The sequence below is a fragment of the Meriones unguiculatus genome, chromosome 14, assembly GCF_030254825.1.
Source record: "Meriones unguiculatus strain TT.TT164.6M chromosome 14, Bangor_MerUng_6.1, whole genome shotgun sequence".
Taxonomy (NCBI): Eukaryota; Metazoa; Chordata; class Mammalia; order Rodentia; family Muridae; genus Meriones; species Meriones unguiculatus.
In genome coordinates this window covers 30,070,043-30,095,904 of record NC_083361.1, presented here as the reverse complement: position 1 = coordinate 30,095,904, position 25,862 = coordinate 30,070,043, and the positions used below count along the sequence as shown (strand labels likewise).

General features: G+C 46.1%; 1 protein-coding gene across 3 annotated transcripts in view; it reads right to left on the bottom strand.

The window, feature by feature from the left end:
* Positions 1-12,644: 12,644 nt before the first annotated feature.
* The window catches only part of Scube2 (signal peptide, CUB domain and EGF like domain containing 2), a 67,812-nt gene continuing 54,594 nt past the window's right edge, over positions 12,645-25,862 (bottom strand). For all 3 annotated transcript variants that reach the window (XM_021636273.2, XM_060367060.1, XM_060367059.1), the window contains 7 exons: positions 24,154-24,324; positions 22,559-22,726; positions 21,846-22,007; positions 19,957-20,154; positions 17,721-17,873; positions 14,004-14,083; positions 12,645-13,420 (listed from right to left, as the gene is read on the bottom strand). In XM_021636273.2, coding sequence (XP_021491948.2) covers positions 13,268-13,420; positions 14,004-14,083; positions 17,721-17,873; positions 19,957-20,154; positions 21,846-22,007; positions 22,559-22,726; positions 24,154-24,324 — 1,085 coding nt within the window. In that variant the 3' untranslated portion in view covers positions 12,645-13,267. The remainder of the gene's footprint in view (positions 13,421-14,003; positions 14,084-17,720; positions 17,874-19,956; positions 20,155-21,845; positions 22,008-22,558; positions 22,727-24,153; positions 24,325-25,862) is intronic.

The following is a 25,862-nucleotide window of genomic DNA, read 5'->3' as shown; positions in this document are numbered from 1 at the left end:
GAATTCAGAGCTCATTGCTTTAGCGGGGTTTGGGGTCTGCAATTGAATCTGTGGCCATAGTTCTCACTGGTCCCCTGACATCTTAAAGACCTTTCTTGCCACACTGAACCCATCACTGTTCTTATACATGGTTGATGTGATGAGGCTTGCTCCCCCACCTCAGCACACACACTGACTTTCTGCAGGCTACAGCCTGGTCCCTCAAGTTGAGAAGGCTAATCTCTGGGTGGTATATTCAATTCCCAAGTAATTGAGCCAGTCATTTTCTACTTCTGAATGTCAGAACATGTGTACAAAAAATGAGGTAGTGATATTGCATATTCAGTTTTGCATTACAAACTCTGAGGACAGCGCCAACAAAAAAAGATTAATATTAATTCTTCATCTAGCCAAAGCCCTCTTGCAGCACTAGATCATGAATGGCTTAAAAGTGGTTAAAGCACAGGCTTTAGAATATGTACTAGATTTAAAGCATTACTTTGTCACTGATGAGCTATGTGACTTCCTGACTGTGAGACTTTGGTTTAGTCAATGTATCGGTAAATTGTCGTGTGTCTGAGCCCACCGAGAAGCTGGCTCTGAAAGCAGGCTGACCCCACAAACCACTCTTTCAGACCAAGTATATTTGTCTCAAAGTGTCCTTCAAGGCCTCTAGTCTGGAAATGATCTACCCACCCCTAACTCTGTGAGAACGGCAAAACAGCCCAAGAATAAAAATACTATGTCCTTGAGAAAGGCTGGAAGGTAAATGATTTCCTGCAGATGTTCTTGTTTATCCTGTGATATGTAAGTGCCAACAGTGGGGAAGAGAAACCAGAAGTTCACCTACAGAAGCTTTGTCCCCTGACAGAAAGCTCATTTGGAAATGCCAATCAGTTTCTGCTAGATGACATGATCCCTCAGTTTGCTGTTTCCTTCCTACTTGTTTTGTTTGTTTCTTTTGTTTTTCTGGTTTTTGTTGTTATTTTTCTTGGAAGCCTCACTCAAATGGATTCACCCTGGACTCTATCAGGATCACAAGCTGACTGCCTCAACAGGCTCCCAAAGTTCATTTCTGCTGGGTGTTTTGAATGCACCGTTTAATGGTGTTTTCCTGTCTGTCTACCTATCTGTCTGTCTGTCTACTATTTGCTATTTGTTCTTTTATTTTGGCTTGCTCTGTACTTGATAAAGTCACTCAAAACTAGATCATTCTCCAGATTTTATGGAATAGTTTCTAGAAAACAGTGCCAGCACTGTCTCGGTCTGTCAGGGTGCTGTGAGGATTAAATGAGACTATCCGCATAACACGTTGGCGTGTACCAAGAGCCCAGCAGAAGGGAATTACTACCATTATTTGGCCAACCCTAAGAAAACCTATAGGCCACTATGTTCTGAGTGGGTCTGACTAATGTTCCTTGTAAAACTCCAAGCACACAAATCAGTCCTGAAAATCTTCCTTGATCTTTGGGACTGAGGCCCCCCTGAGGCAGGGACTGGCCAGTTCTCTTCTAATGTCTCCAGATTCTGGATTTCCGATGTGTGCTGGTTAGTTTATGTCAACTTGACACAAGCTGGAGTCACTGGAAGGGAGGGAACCTCAACTAAGAAAATGCCTCCATCATGCAGCTGTAAAGCATTTTCTTAGTGATTGGTGGGGGGAGGTCCAGCCCATTGTAAGTGGTGCTATCCCTGGGCTGCTGGTGGTCCTGGGTTAAGAAAAGCAGGCTGAGCAATCCATGGGGAGAAAGCCAAGAAGCAGTAATGCCTTACCAAGCCAGTAAACTCCTACCTCCCTGCTTCAGTTTCTGTCCTGTCCCGACTTCCTTCAGAGAAGGACTATGATGTGAAAGTATAAGCCAAATAAACCCTTTCCTCTTCAACTGGCTTTCGGTCATGGTGTTTCATCACTGCAATAGTAACCCCGACCAAGACACCATATTAGGTAGCTCCCGTCCAAAGTTCTCTGCACCCTACCTTGGCTGTTGCAGGGAATCTGCACTTAAAAGTCATAGCAGACTTTTAACAGTCAGTACTGTTCCAGTTAAGATGTTTTTCATGGTCTTTGTCTTTACAAAAGATTTATTTTATTTGATGTGTAGGGTGTTGTGCCTGCCTGTGTATCTGTGTGCCACATGCATGAAATGCCTCAAAAGGCTAGAAAAGGGTGTCAGATCTCCTGGAACTGGAATTACAGATAACTGTAACCTGTCATGTGGATGCTGGGAATTGGACCCAGGTCCTCTAGAGGAGCTGCCAGTGTTCTTAACTGCTGAGCCATCTCTCCAGCCCCACCCCCTTATGTTATTCATATGGTGGGGGGGGGGGAGAACCATTGTAACTTTCTTAAGCAAAACCTCAGGTTTTCTTTTTGTTCCTTTCATCAAAAGATGCAGGGTCTTCAGGCACGGCTGGATCTAGGGGGCTACTTGGTATTATCTGTTTCAGCCCTGCTTTTTCCTAAGCTGATGTCTGAGCATGCAGGTGCACCCATCTTAGTTGTCAGCCGTTCCTGGCTTACAAGCTCTTCTTCCAGAAACGCTCTTTGAGCTTCAAGCTGACAAAGAGGCCTTTGAGAATGGAATACAGGATGAGAGCTGAGGCTGGGAGGCCAGGAGAGTGGGTAAGAACAAAGAGCTAGCCCCTTTCTCCTTCAACCCATACACATCACCTATGGTACCCTGAGGTTAGAATGGCTATTCCCTGGAATACTCTGATCTCATCTGACCCATCCTTATTGCTATGGACAGAGCAATCTTTTTCCTGCCTGTCGTTACCACTCCCATGACTCCCTGTGGCAGGCAGCTTCCTCAAATATTTGTCCTCTGCAAGTACCAGATGTCTGCCAGGATATCTGGCTACACAGCACCCAAGCCCTACCTCTAGCCTTGGACACCTTTTCTACTTCGGCAAGTTAAAGTAGAAATAAGCCCCACTACCACCACCACCTTCAGAGACATTCTAAGCATTGCTGCAAAGTCAAAATACAGAGTTGATGGCTGCCCTGTGGGTGCTTTCCAAAGTTGGCTGAGTCTTTTTGGATCTACTCCTGTCAGCAATGATTTGGTTTCATTTTCTGGAATGGGGCCAGATTTTTATGTCAAATCAAACATATAGCAAGAGAAGAGAGAATGAGAGAGATAGACACAGATACACAGACACATACACACACACACACACACACAGAGAGAGAGAGAGAGAGAGAGAGAGAGAGAGGAGAAAGCCTGCCTCAGCATCAGAAGCAGTAGTCCATTTGGGAAGTTAGGAAGTGAGGAGTCCAGGCTTGGCTGTAAGTTTGGTTCTGTCCTCTCCACACACACTCCCGTCTGTGTAACCCTGACATGCTGCAGAAGTTTCATCTCCTTCCTGTGAGCATGCTGTCAGGGAATGATGGTGACAAGGCCTGAAGGCAAACAGCAGGAAGATAAGCACTCAGTACATTGCAAGTGCACTCCCAGAAATGTAATTATGCACACATTTACACAAAGAGAGGGAGACAGAGACAGATATGGGGGGAGAGAAAGAGAGGGAGAGAGTACTCACTCTGACCTATTTTCATGCTCAGTTCTACATTGCCCAGAGAGAAAAGTCATTCCTAGCTAATCTTTTTTCCCTCTCTGATTCCAGGCCCTTGAGCATGCTAAACAAGTAAGTAAACTACTCTACTACATTTCCAGATCTGTTCCTGGCTACTCAAATTTTTTTTTATTTACAAATAATTCCAAATCTTCGACTTGCAAGTATAAAGTACTACAAAGAATAACTGTAATTTACCTACTACTTGGAAGGCTAAAACAGGACAATTGAGAGTTAGAGGCCAGCACAGGCCTCATGGCCCAGACCTTTAATCCCAGCACTCAAGAGGCAGAGGCAGGCAGATCTCCGTGAAGTCAAGGCCAGGCTGGTTTACATAGAGTTCCAGGCCAGGTGCAAGTATGTAGTGAATGAGGCCCTCTGCAGAGAAGAGAGACAGACAGAATGACAGGGAAAGCATGGGTGTTAGGAGTCAACCTGGGCTATGTAGAAAGTTCAAGGGCAGTGAAGCTGTGTCTTTAAACCCAGAAAAGAGAGAAGAGGAGCTTTATTCTCACGTAACCACAGTACAGATATAAACTTCATAAATTTACATTGATATATTTTTATCTAAATTATTCATGTTCCGGTTTTGTCAGTGGATGTAATAAAGTTTTTATTTTCCTCTAGTACAGAAGCCACCTAGAGCCATATTTCTTCAGCCTTTTAATCCAGAATGTTTCCACAGCTCTCTCTGTCCCTCATACCACTGACACAAAGAACACAATCCCCTGTGTTCATTGCTTTTTTTTTTCTATGCTGCTGTGACTAAATTCCTAGTGAAGGCCCTTCAAGGACTGAGCTTTATTTTGGCTCATGGTTTGAGGGGACAGCCCACTGCAGGGAGTCTGCAGTGTCAAGAGCATGCAGGGGGCCTTGCTCGCATCCTGGAAGACCAAGAAGCAAAGAGATGGATGCTGGTGCTCAGTTCACTTTCTCTCTCTCTCTTTTTCCTTTTTATTCAGTCCAGGACACCAGGCTGGGGATGGTGCCACCCACAGTCAGAGTAGGTGAATGTTTAACTTCCTGGTTAAGCCTGTCTGGAAATACCCTCACAGCTGCACACAGAGATGTGTCCAATAGATTAACAGGGATGTGCAACCATCACCCTCAAAGAAACTCCATATCCATTATTGATTGTGCCACACTTTCTTCCAAATTCTCAGTTTACTTTCTCTCTTCCTGGCTTTACCCATCTGGGAATTTCACATACCTAGAACCACACAATGACTGGTGTTAACTGGCCTCTTTTAATCAGTTCAGTGTTTCCATAGTTCATTTATTTTTTAACATACCAGTGCTTTTTTATGGCCAAATTATATTCCGTTGTGTGGACATACCTTGTTTTGTTTCACTGTTCATTGTTGATGAACATTTGAGTATTTTCTACGTTTTGTGTGTAGTCTCTGTGTGTGTGTGTGTGTGTGTGTGTGTGTGTGTGTGTAGAAGTGTATGGAAAGTGGATGCTGATACTGGTGTCTTCCTCTATTGCCCTATCATTGGACCTGGAGCTCACTGATTCACTAGACTAGCTGGCCGGCCATCAGGCCCCTGGAATCCTCCTGTCTCTACCTCCCAGTTGTGGGATTACAGGTATATGCTCCCAGCTCCCATACCTAGCTTTTTATATGGGGACTGGGGGTCCAAACTCAGATCCCCATCTTGCTGACCTAAGTAATTTGCATAAGGTCACACAGCTTATGAGTAAAACTGGGCTAGCCGTCCAGGAATGTCAGAGGGCATACGTAACGGGAGTCTTGAGAGAGTGAGCATGGTGAACCTTAAGCGTTAGAGAAGGAACGTTGCTCAGTGACCAGCAGACAGGACAGACCTGGAAAAGCACTCTGGACGTACCAGCAAGGCTGCTCTCGGGTGAGTGGCTTCCTAGAGTCACCCCATTGCCTCACTGGAAATCCTGACTGAAGGCTTGGCTTCTTACTCTCATACCCACATTAGTCAAAACTCAGATTGACATCTGTGATGCAGCTGCTCAGAGCTGCCTTCCTCACGCTAAGTCACCTGGAACCAACATCCTGGTTGGGTCTTTGCCACCACCACAATCTTACTACATTGTGCTCAGTTTTGTGCCCTGTTCAGTCACCAAACACACCAGCCACTGCAGCTGTGACTGTGATAAATCGGTCATCACATAGAAGCCCAGAGACAGCAGGCATGGCCAGGGTGGACAGATTCGTCTTGTTACCACCGTGCTTCTCTACTGTGTGTGATAGGTGTGTGACTGCCCTGTGTCATCGGTCCCAGCTTCTGCTCAGCAACTGTTCAGTTTTCCAACTTCCAGTCAGGTTACAAAGTCAGCATCAAAGCTCGGATTTGAGATGGATTTGTATTTCTCTCTCTTGTAGAGAATGTTAGTCAGATTTAATTGCCAGGACCAACTTCCCAGGAACTGTATTAGTTAGAGTTCTCTAGAAGAACAGAACTTAGAGAATGAAAGTGTGTGTGTGTGTATGTGTGTGTGTGCACAAGTGTGTATACATGTGTGGAGGGGGAGATATTTTAGAATGGCTTACAGTCTGTGATTCAGCTAGTCCAACAATGGCTGTCTACCAAATGGGGGTCCAAGAATCCAGGAGTTCTTCAGTTGTCTCTACTGGTCTTCAGTCCACGCTAGAATCCTGAAGAAGTGGGTTCTAATACCAATAAAGGTCTTGCTAGCAAGAGCAAGCAGGAAAAGAGATCAAGCTTCCTCCTTCCTTCGTTCCTTCTATAGGCTGCTAGCAGAAGGCATGGCCCATCTCAAAAGATCTGGATTAAAGGCAGATTTTCACATACCAAAAATCCACATTAAAAGTGGGTCTTCCCATTTCAAATGATTTAATTAAGGAGAAGTCCTTCACAGATGTGCACAGATGCTTGAGTTTTAGTTATTCCAGATGTGGTCAAGTTGACAGCTAAGAACAGCCATCTCAGCATCTCAAAGGAGGAAGAAATCATTTTGCCTCTGGCTTTTAGAGAATTGCATTCATAGTTACTGGCTGTGTGTCTCTGCACCCATTGTGAGGCAGAGCATAGTGTGAAGGCAGTTTTCAACGGGGGAGGAGGAGGAAGAGAAGGAGAAAGAGGCTGATCACCCGGTGACAGACAGGAATCAACAAGGCAAGAAAAGGACTGGAGAAACCTTCAACAGCACATTCCTTGGAGGGTCCACTTCCTCCAATGTTACACCTCCTAAAATAACACCCCCAGTCGGAAACCAAACACTCAACACCTGAACTTGAGAGGGTGTTTCCAATGTGAACCATAGCATTGGGAAGACACCAGACTATAGTTCAGAATTACCCTTTAGTCCTAGACAATATTTTGGGATAAGAGAACAATCCAAGTTGGGAATGTCACAGCCCCTAGAACCACAAATGCCAAAGCATTAGACAAGATTACAAATTGGTGGTGATTTCCTCCTCATTCCTTCAGTTTTTAACAATGATGTAAAAAAAAAAAAATAAAGTATGCATTCATATCTCTGTGCAGGTCTGTGCACCTGTGTGCAGGTGCCTTTCGGAGCTGGAGGAGAATAGCGGAGCCCCTGGAGCCAAGCAGCCACACATGAGTGTTGAGAATTAAATTCTGGCCCTATGCAAGAGCCCTATACACTCTTTGTAGCCTCCTTCAATTCCTTTTCCTCACCAATTCAGAATATATATCCAGCCTACCCTAATGCCTGCACCATAAAACGGAGTGAGGAGTGACGGTGTCCTGGAGGGGTGGAGATTGACAGTGCTGTTGATAGCTTGAAATCACCTAAATCAATGATTAATTTTTAGGCGAGGCAGAGTAAGGTTCTAAACCAATATGCTCTGTGGTCTATATCAATTCAGCACATGGCCAATCATTTATCAAAGATCATCCTTGACCTTCAGAGCCCTATTTGGTAATGTTTTATTTTGAATTTCCAGCATTTAAGTTTCCAGGCAAATAGCACGGTCAACTGAAAAAACTCGTCAACTCTGTTTTCAACCACTAGGTGGCACCATTTCCAGGACTTGCTTGTTCACTTGGTGTTAAGCTGCTGTAGCCACACAAGGCTGAGTTCTTGTTGGAGGGGTAAAGGAGCTTGCCAGGGTCCATGCTGCCAGGCTTGGTTTGAGGATCCAGTGATGGGCCTGTATTCAGACTCCAGTGATTATCTTATCCTAAGGAGAATAGCCACTGTAAACAAAGCCACCACTCATCATTAACATCTACCTTTATATGCTCAGGTTTTTGGTTTTGTTTTGTTTTTTTTTTTTTTTTGCCTCTCTTCATTGGGCTCTCAGTTCACCAAGGACAGTAGGCTTTCAGTGAATGTACATTGAATAAATTAATGAATATGCAAACACGCAACAAAGGAGTGTTAGTAACTAAGGACTGTCGTGGCATTTCCCTGGTAAACTGAAAAGGAAGTAATACTGAGCTTTTGTTAATTTTGTTTGTGGTAGATGGGCTTAATTTGTATTGTTTTAATTCAACTGGAACAACTTGCCTAGAAATTAAAGTGTTTTCACTTTTCTAGATTTATTTTGTTTCTACTGTGCTATTTGGGGGAGATCCTTGATAGATATTTGTGTCTTATTTCCAGAGTCTTTCTCTTTTAGCCATGGCTGGCCTGGTGGCTGCAGTGTGCCTAGGCTGGCCTCAGAACGAAAGCCACACTGCTGCCCTCACTTCCTGAGTGCTGGGATTTCAGATGTGAGTGGCCATATCCAGCTTACTCGTGTCCTCGTGGCTATATTCACTGCCTTTAGTCACTGGAACAGTCCCACTGCACCACCAGCCAGTCTCCTGCAGGCTGATAGGAATACCTAGAGAAAGGAGATAGACAGGGTACTAGGAGCTCGCATACCCCTAAAATAGGAGAAGTCATGGGAAGGAGTGCCCATGGTGGCCTCTAACTCCCTACAGATGAGTGCCTTCTGGCCTCCTTCAGGACCTGCCCTGGGGACAGCTCATGGCTGGCCTATTAGGTGTCCATGGGTAAGAAAGCTTCCTCTACTTAATGAGCAACCATTTAGCTTCAGTTGGCCCATTTGCCTCTCAGATGCTCCTGAGAAGTGGTGTAGATATGGGTAAATCCCTCAGGACCCGCCGCACCCCGCTCTGGGCAGGGAACAGATGCATACAGCCCTACACAGTGGCATCTCTTCTGAGAGGACTGTAGCTGGGGCTGGGGGGGTCCCTCGGTGCATGGACTAACTGCTGAGGCAGTCTGCAGCAGGTCACGGCCCTGGTCCAGCTTTCTGCAAAGCTCTGTCTCAGGGCAAGTGAGCCCTTTCTTCTTACATTCAGTTTTGCCTTTCTCAAGTTCCCACATGCCTTTTGAGAATCATCTGCAAACTTAAATCCAGCAAACGCCTATAGGCTTTGCACTTAACAGCTTGAAGGATGATTCAGAGGAAGCAATTTCCCCACGGGAAGGTAATCATCTGTTAGTGTTAAGGCAGGCTCTCATTAGCATTGGAAGCGGAGGGGACGTTGCTAGATCCGCCGATGCAGCACACAGCTATAGAACAATATCCACAGCTGGAAGGTGGGACTCACAGACTCCCATGCCTGCTCAGAACTCACCCACAGAGCCAGCTCTAATGGCAGGAAGGTGGACACTCAGCTTTGGAACCTTACCCCCTGCCTACCCAGATGAGTGTCTGCTCTGTGGCTCCAGCCTCCTGTATGCTGTTTCTGTGCCTGCTTCCTCTAAGCAGGAGTCCTTGGGACTTTTAAAAAACATAAGTGGGGGGAGGGGAGGGAGGTGCTGGGAAGGTCGGTAAAGTGAGTGGATAAAGTACTTGATGTATGAGCATGAGGACCTGAGTTCCATCTCCAGAATCCTTATTTTAAAAGTTAAGCTGGTATGGTGGAGTGTGCTTGTAATCCCATTGCTGGCCAGACAGGCGCTGGAGATCCCTAGGCTCACGGGCCACCCTGTCGCTGAGCTTCAGGCTGGTGAGAGCCCAGGTCATAACACACAAGGTGGACAGCATCTGAGAGTGACATCAGATTGTCCTCTGACCTCCACATATATATGTGTGTGTGGTACTGTGTGCACACATGCATGCACACACGCACATCCAGATGCGCGAACACATACATACACACACACACACACACACACACACACACTTGTGCACGCTCGCACATGCACTCAACACCTACAAAAAAGAAAAACCCCATCCCATTCCTCTGTTTAAGTCCATCACAGACTTCAAAGCACATTTGCAATTAACCCAAACCTCCTCCCCTTCTGAGTTCCACAGCTGGTGGAATCTGGCCCATCTGTGGTTCTCTGACCCGGTTGGATGCCACTTGCCTTCTGACTAGACTTCCATGCTCACGGGCATGTCCCTGCCTATGCCTCTGCCCTTAGGGTGCCCCTCTCTGGAATGCTTCTCCCTCTGGTTTCCCCAGGTTAGTTTCCCCAGGCTGGCTCCTTACCATGTAGTTTTCAGTTAAGAGGTCACGGCCTCATAAACTGTACAGTCCCCAAACCTAGAGTAGCCACTGTTACACCAGTCAGTTTTAGTTTATAACACCTCCCACTAAACAATTCAAATTCATTGTCTCTTCCTCCTGAAATACAAGCCCCGTGAGAGCTAGGGCCCTTTCTTCTTACTGAGACCTTTGGTTAATCTCTAGGGCCTAGAATAGTTCGTGGCACAGATATGCAATGAGAGTAGTTGTCTTAGCAGGTATCCAACTGACTGGCTAGTTAGGCAGGCTCCTGGTAGGGCTACAGAATCTCTCAGAGAGGCTGGATATGCCTAGAGTAAAAGCTTGACAACCCCAGGGGCTCACGCCTGTCCAGAAGCATGGCTATGATAAATGGTCTGCTCCTGGAGGATACTTCAGAACCACTGGCTCTATGCAGCCTCCTGCCAACCCCGCAAGCATTCCCACCCCCAGCCTTCTGGGGAAACAATCCAATACACTATCATGAACACAGTTACTGGGCCCAGCCCTCCGGTGCTTCTTATCAGTCACTAACAGGTGAAATCTGAATTTCCACCCTATGTCAAACTCAGAAATGTAGGTTGACTTGTAGCATATCAAAAGCCGACTGTTCATTTTAATGATTTTTTTAAAGATTTCTTTTATAGCCAGGTGTGATGGTGCACACCTTTAGTCCCAGCACTCAGGAGGCAGAAGCCGGTGAGCAAGTTCAAGGCCAACATGATTTACATAGGCAGTTCAAGGCCAGCCAGGGATAGACAATGAGACCCTGCCTCAAAATAAAAATAAAAATGATTAGAGGCTAGAGAGCTGGGAAACAGTTAAAAGCACTGACTGTTCTTCCAGAGGACCCGGATTTGATTCCCAGTACCCACACTTTGGCTTAAAGTCAGTTATCCGTAACTCCAGTTCCAGTGAATCCAATACCATCTTCTGGCTTCTCTGGGCCAGGCATGCATGATACATAGACATACATGCAAACAAAACACCTACACATAAAACAAATTTTTAAACATTGAAAACAAAAATTTATTATTTTTAAGCTGCATAGGTATGTGTGCGCGTCTGAGTATAGGCACAGCGCATACATGCGCAGTGTCCAGAGAGGCCAGAAGAGTGACAGAGCACCTGGAAATGGAGCTTAGGTTGTTGTAAGTTACCTAAATGGGTGCTGGGAACCGAACCTGGGGTCTCTGCAAGAGCAGCAAGTGCTCTTAACTGCCAAGCCATCTCGCTAGCCCCTTAGTGATTTTTGTTTTGGTTTTTTTGAGACAGGCTTTCTCTGTGTAGCCCTGGCTGTCCTGGATCTGTAGACTAGGCTGGCCTTGAACTCACAGAGATCCACGTACCTCTGACTCCCAAGTGCTGGGATTAAAGGCATGCACCACATCCACCTCTTAACGCTTTTTTTTTTTAAAGACTGAATATGTTTTTTGTTGGTGGTTGTGGTTTGTTTGTTTGTTTGTTTGTTTGTTTAGATAGGGTCTCTTGTAGCCTAGACTGGCCTCAAACTCTCTATGTAGCTGAGGGTGACCTTGAATTCTTGATCCTCCTGTTTGTATTTCTTGGGTGGTGGGATTACAAGTGCCAGTGTGCCTAGCAAGACATTCAAATTCTTGAAGAGAAAATTTAGCCAAATAATAATAAAGTGTTTCATTAGAACCTTTAACAACACCAATGTCTCCAGACATGGTGGCACCAATAATCTCAGTACTTGGGAGGCAGAGGCAGGTGGAACTCTGTGAGTTTGAGTCTATCCTGGTCTACATTTAGAATTGCAGGCTAGTCAGGGCTACATAGTAAGACCTGAACTTAAAAAAAAAAAAAAAGAATAAAATAAGGAAAAAGTCAATGTCATTAATAGATTAAAAACAACACTGAGGTGGAAAAGCAGATCTAATAATAATGAAATCCTGTTTTCTTTTTTAAATGCTTGTTAGACTTTTTTTTTTTTTTTAGTACATTGGTATACAGAATTATGTGGTATAATTGCCCCAGAAAGAAAAAAAAGATCCTCTGGCTATGTGTAGTCAGCCTGCCCATTAGAGAGAGGGCAGCTTGATTGACAGGATTGCTGGGGAGGGGGTGTGTAGTGTATTGAGGGTCAAGCCCAGGCAAGCGCCTCTACCCCTGAGCTAGCTCTCTAGTCCAACAGAATCTTTTCTTCATCCACTGTAATACGATTTTTGCCTGAGGGAAGGTGTAGAATGTTTAAAAGCTCAGAATATGGAAAAGCAAAGTTCCTGAGGGAGGGGATCACCATTCAGTCCCGCTGTGCAGACCAGAATAGCTCAGAATAGCTCAACTGCACAACCTGTGAGCCAGCGTGGGGCTGCACCTTCCGAGGATGACAGTGCCCTGTGTGATGCCACTTCACCTCGGACTCAGCTTCCCTCGGCAGGATGGGAAAGGAAGGCCCTTGTACCAGTCACACGGCACTGGGAGGAGCCCTGGCAGAACTGCCCCTGGGCGGGTGGAACCTCTCTTCCACAAGAGTGGATAACTCCCAGCCACTCAGATCACACCCAGGAACTCTCCAGTCCCCAGCACAGTGCTCAGATGACTGAAGGCAGGGGGCTGCCGCAGCTACCAGCCCTCTGGATTTGCTGTGTGTGTGTGTGTGTGTGTGTGTGTGTGTGTGTGTGTGTGTGTGTAGCCTCCAGAGGGGCTACACTGCCCTTTTTATTTCTAATTCTTTCTAGTCTTGTTTTTTTTTTTGTTTGTTTGTTTCTTTGTTTGTTTTTCCTTAAGTCATCATTGCTTAGAACTCACACATTTAGGCTTAAACTGGCACCACAGATGCTGGAGAAAGCTGAGAGGACCTGAGTCTTTCCATGACTCAGAAGGCCTGGGTGGCTCCCAGAGTGCTTGCCTTCCCCTCCTGCTTGTCTGTTTGTCTTGGTCTGCATGAGGTCAGATGCTCCTGGGAGAGGACTGGCCTGGAGGAAGTGGAGCTGCAGCCAGAGTGGCCCTTCTGTGGCCTCCTTTCCACTACAGACCATCAGAGGAATGAGAACCCAAAAGGAGGCCATTCCAGCTAGCCCTCGCCACATCCAGAACATGTGCCCACACAGTGGAACTCAAAGCCATTCGCAGTCCACATCTGAAATGCTGGGAAAGAAAGCCCAAGTTCAGTTTGCCAAGATATCTGTATTATCTATAAAACCTGAACTCTAACGAGTCACAGATACTGGGCGTGATGATGATCTGAGGGCGGGCTGGCATGTGGAGGGTAGATGGCTTCGGCCCACAGAGCCCACAGTAGGACACTGAGTCATTTGTAAGGCCTCAGAAACCTTGACACTTTGGAACGTAGCAGCCGGATGAAAGACCTTGGGAACATCTCTCGGGACTCCTGGGCTGTGTACTTGAAGTAGTTTTGGGGGTGTGCCAGGACATCAAACAGAGCCTTGATCAGTTTCTTATCCTGAAAAGAACACAGTTTTGTTACGGAGCCAAGACACTGAAACCTGACATCTTGCCAATGGGATCGTAATGACTCACGATCCACAGGAGCTCCAGCTAGAATCACTTGGTGGCAACCGTTTCCTCTGATTGCTATCTCCTTTCCAGTTTTGATTCTCCTTAATTGTTAATAAGTATGCCTTATTACCTTATGAAAGGAGATTTGATATATAAAAACCGTTTTCCTCAACCAGATGAGATACAACATAGAGATTTGGAAAATAGTTTGGGGTTACTGATATGGTATTCGCTATTGACTACTTACAAGTACCTAAAATGTGGTGGGCTTTGAGCCTGAAGCATACACTAGGAGGCAGAGGTCTTTCACTATTCAGGTTGAACATTAAAACACTATATGTTTTTACACTTGGATTTCTAAGCAAACCCCTTTCGCACCTGCCCCTCCACAAATACCCAATACCTGTTGTACTCATAAACTCTAGCAGCTGTGTTGCTGACCTTGGTCACACAGGCTCAGTGTCTAGAAAGTAGAGCTATGTATGTGGAGCCCGTGGCTGACTCACATGTCTGAGGCAGGTACTTACCTTCAGTATTTCCTGGTGGTTCTCAGATGCATAGAGCCTGCCATCTCGAACTATGTCTTCAATGAGTTCCTGGTAGTCCTCTGTTGAAATAAAGGACGTATTTTTCTTCTCACTATTTAATTTCCAAACTTGAGCTTCTGTCATTTTTTTAAGCTCTGAGAAGTTCCCCTATGGCGGCTGCTCTCAGAGAACTTTCCACACCGACACAGAGAAGACAGCCAGCACCTCCACTCACTGGCATCTGCCCTGCCTTCCTCCTCTGCCCTCAGAGGAGCCTTCTGTGCTTTCAGTCAGGATGCATCTTGCCTGTGCATGTCAAGGACACTTATGCCAGTAATTCTGCACTTTTTCCTGCACAAAAATCTCTCTACCCATTCCCATCAGCATGAGAGCATGCAGGTCTTAAGGGTGCCTTCCTTTACTTCCCTTCTTTCCAGTTTCCTTCTGGTGTCTCTCTTCCCTTCAGTAACAAAATCCCTGCAGGGAAGGGGCAGCACTCATTGTCCACAAATGGACTTTCTCCTGCTAAGCCTACTGCTGTCAGCTTCATCCCAACCACTCCTCCAGAATTGCCTGCTGAGGTCAGCAATGGCCTTCACGGTGTGTGTCCTGGTGTCAAATGTTGGTCCTCGCTTTCCTTCATGCACTTGACCTGGCTCATCACTCTCCGCCTTCATCCAGGTCCTCTCTGATCTTCTAGAACTCTCTGCACTTTGGTTTTGCTGCTATCTCACTGGCTGCTCCCTGAGGAGTCTTTGCTTTCCTTCTGTTCCCAGCCTTTTCCTGTAGTGGGGTCTTGGGGGCTCCATGCTTGGTGATCTGCTCTTACCTCTGTCCCCTCCCCCAGGAGCTCATCCAGGCTTTTCTTTCCCTCTCTACCAATACCTGCCACACCCCCACTATCCCTCTGTCCTTGCAGTGGATAAGGTGACCAAGCTTACCACCAAGAAAGACTCTTCTCTCTTTAGATGGAATAGGGCTGAGGATGGAGAACTCAGCTGTCTGAAGAAGAAGAACATTCTTTTTGCTTTTGCATCGATCAATTCTTTGGTCCTGGCATACACATTAAATGCGGTGCATGTGGTGTTCTTTTCCAAATGTAATCTCACCCCACTTTGAAGTCTAGCCCACTTCCCATAGTCATAACTCAAACAAGCATATGCAGAGCATAGTCCTCTCCAGAGCCTGGACACATCAAAAATTGCTGTTCTGTATGCGTAGCATGTGCTGAGAAGCCAAATGAATCCCGAGAGCATCTGTGGAGGGGGTTGGAAGTGCTCCTAAGAAGTTTCTTCAGTCCAGAGATGGTGATGGAGGACCATCACTGCACAATTAGCATTTGATGCACACACACTGCCATTGCCACTACTGATGTGGCACTTTTGTCTTCACTCTTTTATTTGAATGACTATATAATGTAAGTGTACACATTCAAGACCAGTTTGGGCTACATACTGACTTTGTGAACTATAGAACCCTGTCTCAAAACAAACAAATAAACAACAACAAAATCCAAATAAATGAAACAAAATCAAAAGTATAAGTTTTATCTTTCTTTTTTTTTTTTTTTTAATAGAGTCTAATATAGTTTAAGCTGGCCCTAAAGTTGCTGTGTAACCAAAGCTGGCCTTGAACTCCTGATCCTCCTGCCTCTACCCCTTAAGTGCTGAATTACAGGTGCATGCCTCCATGCCCTGCTTATTTTAGTTTTAGTTTTGCACCCTTGTTCATAATCTGTACCTCCGAGGATTGGCTTCTTTCCATGAAGGGAATCTGCTATTAGGAATACAGGTTGCTGTGTGCTCTAGTTTAACAGAAAAACCATACTGTGCTTTGCCATTATAGCAAATGCTTCTAGAATATTGCCTTTTAAAACAACACATCCCGTTTCTAAGAGCACCTGTGCCTCCTTCCTTCCTTCTGCCTTTCAAAACACAGAGCAGTTTGTAGGTAAGAACTCAGGCTCTGAAGTCTCTAGATTTGGATCATCCAGTTATTTAAATCTCTAAGCCCGGGTGGCCTCATTTGTACATCAGAAAGTGACTGGGTTTGCTTCACGGGGTGACCATGAGGAATGTGCCCCATAAACGGCACCATGGTGCATACCTGGTGCTCAGAACGTCCCATGCCTGACACATGACTCTTGCCCTTCTCCAGCACGGGACTCATCTGTAGTCCCAACCACTGCTGACAGCTTGTACTCCTCCTGCTAGGATTTCAAGTGCCACCACACCTGGCTTATACAATGCTGGGAGGTTGAGCATTGGCTTTATACAGGTTACACAAACACTCTACCAACTGAGCTACGTCTCCAGCCCTTGTTTTCATATTTCCAATTAAAAAGGGGAACATTTAATATGTCATGAAGGCAGAATAACACAGCATCCTAAATTGTGACATAAGAAAATGTCTCAATGCCTTGATAATATTTGCTCAAGCCTCAGAGTCTGTCTGGCTTCCTCCCTGATTCCAGACAGGAGAGCCTGCTGGATACCTACTTCCACGAAGGAATTAGACTCAGCTCTCAGTTCTCCTTCCCAGAAGGCAGATTTCAAGAACCCTTCTCCTGGGCGTTAGACTTTATTTGAGACAAATGCAGAGCAGAATGAGTTTAGTTTGTTTCACTCTTTAGAAATAAATTATATAAAGTAAGTTTAGGAAAGCCAAGAATGTTGTCTTTCTGCCTAAAATTCTTTAATGGCTCCCTATAAAATGAATTCTGCCTCCCGAGTTTGGCATTGAAGGCTACCCACTGCCTAGCCCCACCCTCATGTGTTTTTCTCCCTGTGCTCCCTACCCTATGGCCAAATCAGACCCCAATTTTGCCAGGTCCTCTGTCATTTGGCCTCTTCGAGAATGTTCTTTCTCTTTATTCGTGTCTCACTCCAATTCACATGTTCTTTCAGGACCCAAACCTCTTGAAACTGATCTGTTCCCTGGAAGCCTATTCAGAATAATTGCTGCCTCCTTCCACTCTGTGCTCACAGTGCCTTGTATGCACCCTACACAGCATCTATGACAAAATACACACTTTTGTGTTCTGGTCACAGTAAATATTTGTTGACCAAGTCTCAGAGTCTCAGTAGGTCTCCAGGGATCAAAAAGATCCAGAAACATCATCTGACTTGCCTGAGATCGCATAGTCCAAAGCAGGGTCAAAACCTGAAATTAAGCCTCTACCCTTCTGCAGAGTCTATCTAATAAAGCCACAACCTTAAAAAGTTCATATATTTTTGAGCAGTTGCTATCTGTCCCGTGTTAAACTCTTAAAGTTCATTCAAATTATTTTCTTCATCACTGATTAAGAAAATATGGCTTGACTAGAGGTGTAGCTCAGAGTTAGAAACCCTAGGTTCAGTCACCATGGGAAATCAAGAAAGTAGAAGTTACCTACAAGTAGAGAAAGTAAGTTACCTACAAAATCCTGATCAGCTGGCTTCCCGACTCCAACAGCCATGTTCTCACACCTGACCCTGCTCACTTCCCCTCTATTTTCTAAGCCATTCTTTTTCCTCCCCACAGTTAATGACCCCGAATGTCTGTTTAAAATATGGCCCCAGTGAGTCAGCCATGTCCTTTCGCCTCACCCTGCCAGGCTAGCTGGAGTGGGTGTGCTTGTGAGCATATGCCAACTGGCTCAGAAGCCAATGCATTCAGTTCGGAGCCAAGCCACCCCACCCCTGCCATGGCAGCAGCCCGAGAGCAGCTTTTGCTTACCATCATATGTCACGTAGGGGACCTGGAATCCTCGGGCACTGTTCCCTTCATTGGACTTGAACTGAATCCACAGTTTCTTTGACCTGGAGGTGAAGGCGATGGGACGTTCGTAGGTCTGGCAGGTTTCATATGTGGTCACAGAATTTGATGAAGCTGCCAAGGGAAGATGGGGGTTAGGGGTTCAAGAAGTGTCATGGAGCCAGAAGTGAGGGAATGCTCATCTTTAAAAATGCTTAACCCACACAATAAGTTAAACTCAAGAACTGTTGGGCTGGGGAAACAGCTCCCTAGATAAAGTGTTTGCCTTGCGAACATGAAACCTTGAGATTGATTCCAGAACCCATAGGGGGTTGTTTTGTTTTGTTGGTTTTGTTGTTGTTTTGTTTTGAAGTCAGACATAGTGGTCATGGGATAGCTGAGACAGGTATATCCCTGGGGTTTGCTGCCCAGACAGCCTAGCCTACTTGGCCAGTTCAAGAACCTGCTTCAAAAAAGCAAGGTGGATGGCATCTGAGGAATGGCAGCTGCAGTTGTCCTCAGGCCTGCACAGGTCACACACACACACATACACACACATCACTCTCTGACTCATCCTACCAGTAGAATGCATTGGAAACAGAGAAGATTCCACTGGGGAATTATACTTTACCCCAAGGCTAAGCTCCACCTGCCCTCAGCCTGACAAATGGCTGCAGCCCAAGCCTCCCCATCCATGGTAGGAGTAGAGAAGGGGCCCCAGAGTTCAGAGCCAGTTGCTTATACCCAGCAAGAGTCTCCCCCACATATTGTAGCTTTCCAGAAGAACACTATGTATTTTATAGGCTTGATCTCATTGATTCCTCTGAAGCCACAAAGGCTGATCACTTACCGCCTCTATTACAGTAAGGACTTGTGGCCCAGGGGCCACAGCGAGTGTGTGGCAAGGATAGGATTCCAACCCTCATCCAACTTCAGGCATTTTAACCACCAGTAATGGTCATTGCTGTGGTCTCAGACTCACAGCGTGTGTACCAGACTGGCTTATCCATATTATCTTAGGAAGAGAGAAGGAGCTCATGATCACAGCCTCCACCCCTCTCCCACCACCACCCTATGATCTACACACTAATGGGTGCGTGGGAGAGACACATTTTCTCCAGTTACATAGTCACTGGGAAAGTGCCCACATTCCTGTAAACAACTTTTCACCCATTCTCACAGATCACAGAAAACAAAACAACTCCCTCCCAAAGACAAACACAGGAGAGACTAATTGGAAAGAGGAAGGGGTTAAGCTGGAAAGAGACACAAGAGGATAACAGAGGGAGAATATGATCAAAAAATATCATTTACATGTCTGAACATGTCATAATGAAGCCCACTATTTTACATAGGTAGTATATACCAGTAATTTTTTTTTAAAAAAAAGAAGACAGACAGACAGACACATGGCTTCTTCCAAGCATTCTGCAACCTGAACTCTTTCAGTCCTAACAACCCTGCAAGGCAGCCACTGTCATTTCTGCCCCCTCTCCCAGAAGACTACAGTGAGAGGTTCAGAACTTCCACCCAAGATCACAGACCCAGTCGGAGGTGACGCTGGGATTGAACCCACTCTCAGCTATGTCATCAGGCTGCATTGATGGTAGCATCCCTTTATGCAGTGGTTCTCAACCTTCCTGATGTTGTGACCCTTTACTACAGTTCCTTGTGCTGTGGTGACCCACAAACATAAATTAACTTTCTTTTTTTATTTTTTTTAAATTTTTTTTATTTTATTATTTTTTTTTATCAGTTACATTTTATTAACTCTGTATCCCAGCCGTGTCCCGATCCCTCATTCCCTCCCAATCCCTCCCTCCCTCCCTCATCTCATAAATTAACTTTCATTGCTACTTTGTAACTGCAATTTTTCTCCTGTTATGAATTGTGATGTTAATATTTGGAGGGATAGAGGTTTGTCAAAGGGGTTGAGACCCATAAGTTGAGAAGTGCTTCTTTATAGATGCCAGAGGCTGAGTTGGGATAACAGGAGGGGCCTTCCTTCATGCCTTTGGCCTTGGGCAGTCCCTAAACTGTGTGTTGACCCCCAGAGTGAACAGTGCAGCCCCACTTAGCTACAAACTCATGCCCCATCTCTGTTTTACTAGGAAGAAAAGAATCTACTAGGCCTGCTCCTCACATTTAAAGCTGGGGGCAGGTCATCAGGTTTCCCAGACTGCCTTGGGAAGGGAGGGAAGCCCAGGGAGAGACGCACAGGTTTTCCGCATCACCAGGTAGTCACCGCAGTCATCCTCAATGGGCAGGAAGATCTCAGGGACCACAATCAGGATGCGACGTTTTGGGGGTGGGCTGATGACCCAGGTGCAGTCTGAGTTGGCTGGGTAGTTCCCAGGGTAGTTTGGGGATTCAATATACCCTGTGAAATCCCCCAGCTCCCCTCCACACTTTCTGTCTGGAAAGGAAGTACCATGAGTTAGGAGGGCAGAACACTGTCATTGCTATTATATACACCCCAAGGATGGCTGAGATCCACAGACTCTCTGTTGCTAGGAAATGACAACCTAGAGAATGTGCATCCTCTCATGCTCACAGCCTCTCCAAAGTAGCCCACCCTCTTCTCAACGCATTTAGTCTGTGCTATTTTGTTACAGTTCCATTCATCAGGGGAACATGACACTGAACTCAGAACACAGCTCATAGTTCAGTAGGGAACAGTTTACCAAGACCTTTGGTGAAAATAAACATTTCTCACCTTTCTGTTTAAAGCCATGTTTTATTTTTAAATGGAGAAGGGAATTTCAATGACCTGTTAGATGCACTTGGGCATGCTATGTGTTTACATCTGCACCAAAGGAAAAGAGATCATGGGTACATGCTCACTATGTCAGCTCTGTTGTCAGGTACTGATCCTCCACCTGTCCCCCCAAAGATCTGGGGCTCAGAACTGAGGCAGACACAGTCAGGAGTTGAAGGGGCTTACTCTTTAACAGTGGTAGGTAAACCTGTACCAGAGACATCGGGGGCGGGGGGTGATTTTTCTTCTCTGACTATAGCTGGGAGTTAGCAATAGTTTTTTTTTTTTTTTTTTTTTTTTAAAAAGCAATCATGATAACTAGGCTTTTCTTCTGGGAAGAAAAAGAGAGGGGAGAGCTATGGAATTCAGGGTTGCCTGAGGAACTGTGCATCCCTGCTCCTAGGAATAGGGTCACCTTGGCATACAGGAGAACCCCCTAACACTATAAGTCTTCCCAAAGTCTAATCCACCAACACAAGAGGCTCTCAAATGCAGCAGTGAGACTGCCGTCAAAGCAGGCATTCGAGACCAGCATCTGTGGCTACAACTACACTGAGACAGAGAGGACCCTCGGGGCTTGGGCAGCAGCTTGGTGGAAAACTCCTTGCCTCACATGCGCCAGGCCCGAGATTCAGTAGCCACTACCGAAGCGAAAACAAAACACAACGCAAAACAACCAGGGAGAGAAAACTAACCTGTTAGCCATAAAACTCACTGATCCGCTGCTCCTCTCCACCCCAAGCTCCCGCACTCCGGGGAGGCCTCCTCTCTAGCCTGGATGGGGCCACCCTTAGAAGAGTGAGCTCTGCTTTCAGCCTTTACTATGGAATTTCCATACAGTAGGTAATGCAGGAAGTAGCCACATTAGCAAAGCCCTTAAATGATTCAGTTCCCCATTGTTGAAGCTATGGCTCACACTCCTGAGCAGGCCCTGCTGACTTAACAGGATGCTGGGCACAGGGCAGGCTCTCTCACAATGCCTGGTGCGCTAGACTGAACTAAAATTATCCTCCAGGGAAAAGGACAGTTGTAAGTGCAGAGAGGCAGTGGGGTGGGGCTCAGGGATAGAGGATGCACTCTGTCTTAAGCGCTTGGTTCAATCCCTGCAGCACACAGGTTAAGAGGGTGAGGAATTCTGGGTCACAGCTCTAGTTCCCATTTTAACAGCCAAGAGCACTGCAGCCCCTCCCTCCCCTACACTGGTCCACTTAGCTATGAGTGGGACTAACATGCACATGACCCTGAATGAACCTGGGACCCCAGCTGCCTCCTCACACTTCCCTGCCCAAGTCCAACCCAGGCACTCACCCTGCAGTCCAGCCTGTGAAACACCATAAAGAAAAACCTACTTTTACACTGTGTTATGTTGGTGGAGCCATCAAAGTCAGTGGTCGTATTGCCCGGACAGGAAACACAGTTATTGTTTCCAAATTCAGGCTGGTATGTCCCCAGTGGACAACGAATGCACCGGTGTGTGGTGGTGGTGTAGAAATGCCCAGGCGAACACTGAACTGTGAAGAAAAAGACTATTTTTAACCAAATACTTCAAGGCTTATAAAAAAATTCATATGCCTAAATGAAATACTGCTTTCCTGGCAAGCCGGGATTAATCAACACTTGATTCCCTCACTGGCCAGAGGGAAAGGTATTCAAAACACTCAGGAAAAACAAACAAACAAACAAAAAACTGAACATGAATACACATGGCCAGGCAACAGTGGTCACCTCTTATATCTTCAGGGTAGGAGGAGCACTGAGGGCACAGGCTGAGGCTGAAGTGGCCCTCCTTGGGAGAAACAGGGAAGTGTGACTCTGGAGGAGACTGGTAGGGGGTGGTGAGGCTGCTGAGATAGAAGGCTGGAGGGGCAGAGCCCAGGAGGTCTGTTTGTGAAACCTCTGTACTGCTGCCCAGCCATCGCACTTCTGTGAGTGGCCTCGGTGGCTGGGGAGACCTGAAGCCCTGCCACAGGCCAGCCTGGACCGAGCTGGATCAGATCTCCACCCGACCCAGTGGAACTCAGAAGAGAAGTGGCGTTCCAGAAAGGGGCAAGCAAGGACTCACCTCTGGTTTCACAGTCCTGGAAGGAAGTGGCTCCCAGATGTTTGGTGGAAAGACCTCCTCCACATGGGAAACATGATGTACGGCCCACATCAGGCTGAAAGGTGCCCAGGGCACAGAGCTGGCAAGGGGCAAATCCATCTGCTGAATATTCACCTTGTTGACACAGGCCTGCAAGGAGTAATGGCGCTGAGTGAGTGAAGAAGCTCATTCCCCCTACAGAGGCCCTTCCCCACCTCTCTGCAGAAGAGACAGGCCTTTGTGAGGCTGATACCCCATACAGACTTCAGCTCAGACACCCATGAGAAGCACCCAGCCAGTCCCACTGGGACCCTCAGTAGGAGGTGGGCAAGAACCTGAAGTTGACACACAGGCATAGAGAGCCCAGGGTAAAGATGGGCAGGATGAGGTCATGCCATCTGCTTCTAGTGTAAGAAAGGCCTAGTATGTGTGGAGCCTTGGCCTGCATGCTACCCAGGGGTCCCTTGTAATGGGATTTGATTGGGGTGGGACTGGAGCGAGGGGGATGGGACTATCTCTGCTATGGAGTCAATCTGGTGACTAGACTCAGAAGCCCGGCCTTGACTAGTAACTGCACAGACTTAACGAGCCTCCCACTGCACCATTGACTCCGCTGCACCTTCTTGCACTGAGGTGTTTCCTGGCCTACCTCAGTCAGTCTACTAAACCCAGCTACCTGACCCCACGTGGACAGAGGGACCCAGTGACATTGACTTTAAACCATGCTTTCTTTTTCCCTTCAAGATCAGGGAAGGAGTCAGACATTAATGAAAGACTCCCAGAAGCCCTTGTTCTATAGGAAGCAACTTGTCACTAGCAAGGTACTTCCTTGAGTCTGTGTCTCTTGCAACCCCACCCAAATCCCATCTTTTGTTTACTTGTGAGATTTTTGGTATTTTTCCAATTATTTTTTTATGGATTAATTTTGTATCAGCATGTATCCAGGGTCTTCTAAGTACTCTCTTTGAATTTACTTTTCCCTCCATCCCATCCCTATGAATATTCCCTCATCACTACCTGTTCCTTTCTATGATTTTTGTTTTTGTTTTTGTTTTGGGACCCATTTAGTTGACCAGGGCCCTTTAGACCAAGGTCTCCAGTGTGCATATTTACAGAGTGAAGAAAGCGTGTGAGTGAAACATTTATACTGTTCTGCCAATATCTTCCCCATCCTTTTGTCTTTACTTTTGAGACAGGGTCTCATGTAGCCCGAGCTGACGTCAAACTCAACTATGTAGTCAAAGATAACCTTGAACTCCTGATTTTCCTGACTCCACCTCCCAAGTACTGAGTTACAGCTGTCTACTACCACCCCCAGCTAATGCAGTACTGGAGCTCAAACTCCACCAACTGAGCTGTGTCCCCTTCTTCATTCATTTGCTCATGTGTGCATCAGCCCAGCGTGTCAGGTGCCAACCCAGCATTAGAGAACTAATGATGAAGCCAACATGTGCCCTGCTTGTGAGAAGACCAAGGTCCAGTGTACACCATCCAGAGTCTTTGGGCACCATCCAAACTTAGTCTAAACAATGACACTGGGGATTGGAGGAGTGAGAATGGACAGACAGAATCCTTACCTCCACATTCAGATATATTCCAGGCTTCTGAGATTTTTAGGGCCCCAAGATTTTCTGGTCTTGGGCATGGTTCGCAAGTGACTTGTCCTTCCTCATTTTGGAAGGTTCCATTTGGACATACAATGCAGCGTTCTTGTGATCCATCATAATACGTCCCAGCCCTGCAACTGACTAGCCAAAGGGGGACAATCTGGTCAGTGGAGATGGAGGCTGAGGAAGGGTGATGAGAGCATCAGAGAAGGAGGTGCTGAAGGTGGACCACAGTCCCCATGCAAATCCCTTAAAGACACAGAGAGCATTGCCTCTGGATTTCCTGCTCCTATCACCCCTGTCTAATAAGTCTGTATCTCCCTAGACCAGCAGGGACCGTAGGGACCTTACCTATTTTGTAGCAGAAGCACTTGTTGGTGAAATGGTTGTTTATTTTTTAATTTCTGGATTGTCCTAGTTTACAGGGCTATCAAAGGCATATAAAGGTGGAAATTGCTAATTCTCCCTCTCTCCCTCTCTCTCTCTTTCTCTCTCTCTCTCTCTCTCTCTCTCTGTGTGTGTGTGTGTGTGTGTGTGTTTCACCTGGAAGAATTAGGACTTGGACCAATGGTCTCGAAACCACTGAGCAACGTACACATCCAGCCCTGAGGAAGGTGTCTCAATTCTGCCAGGCAGCGTCCTGCAAGGCTTCCTAGAAGAAGCCATATTTGAGTGAAGCTTGGAAGGATGGATAGGATCTCTCCAGTAGAAATGAGACAAGTCACAAAGGTTCTTGCATGATATATTAGAAGAAAAGGAAGAAAGGGGATCTGGATAGGCCAAAGGTTTCCTGAATTCCAGACACTGGGGTTTTATTCTTGAGGGGGAGGTGGTTAGCCACTGGAAGGAGGAATCCCATCAAAAGGAGTATTTTCTAAACCTCCCCCCTTCAGCTGCTGCGCGGGTAAGGTCTTGAGGGTCTTATAAAACAGCATACTTCAGATGTGCAATAAAGTGCATAAACCCTTGTAAATGTTCCAGAAAGAATAAGCAATAAGAAAATTCATGACTGTGCCTCTGATTGCTAGTTAAATAGAGATTCTGATGGCACTAGTTAAATAAGGATTTGTGCCCTATTCTACAGCATGAAGGTGAAGCAAATATACCCAATTTGGCTTCCTATTTCAACAGTCAAACATCACCCTTATAGCCCCTCTCCCCAAATAGCCTTTCTATGTAGCCAGCATTAAGAACCCACAGCATACATGACACCATGCCAGACACTTTAGCTGCAATATGTCACGTATTCCTTAGTGGGACCCTGGGGAGCACGTGACCTCACTGGCTCGGATTTACAAAAAGAGAGACTAGGAAGAGGGGGCTAAGAGACTTGGACTAAAGCCTCACAGCTAATGAGTCAGACACATCTTCGTTAAGGTTTAGAGTTCTGAATTTAAGGCAGGAGTTTCCCATGTGTGGTGGTTAGCACCCTGGACTCTGAATTTAGGAAAGGAAAAGGTTATGGAGCACAAGTGGAGACAGAAGCTCAACTCAGGGCTTTGTTAAGCAGCTAAGAGTCTGACCAGAACAAACACATTCTCTTTTAAACTTAAATAGAAAAAAGGAGCCACGGACAAAGTTAACTATTATGCATCTCAAGTGTCCATAGCGGGATGTTTACTTTACTCCTATCCTAGGAGTGCAGTTCACATATGTAATTTTATGGTTAAACATAGTAA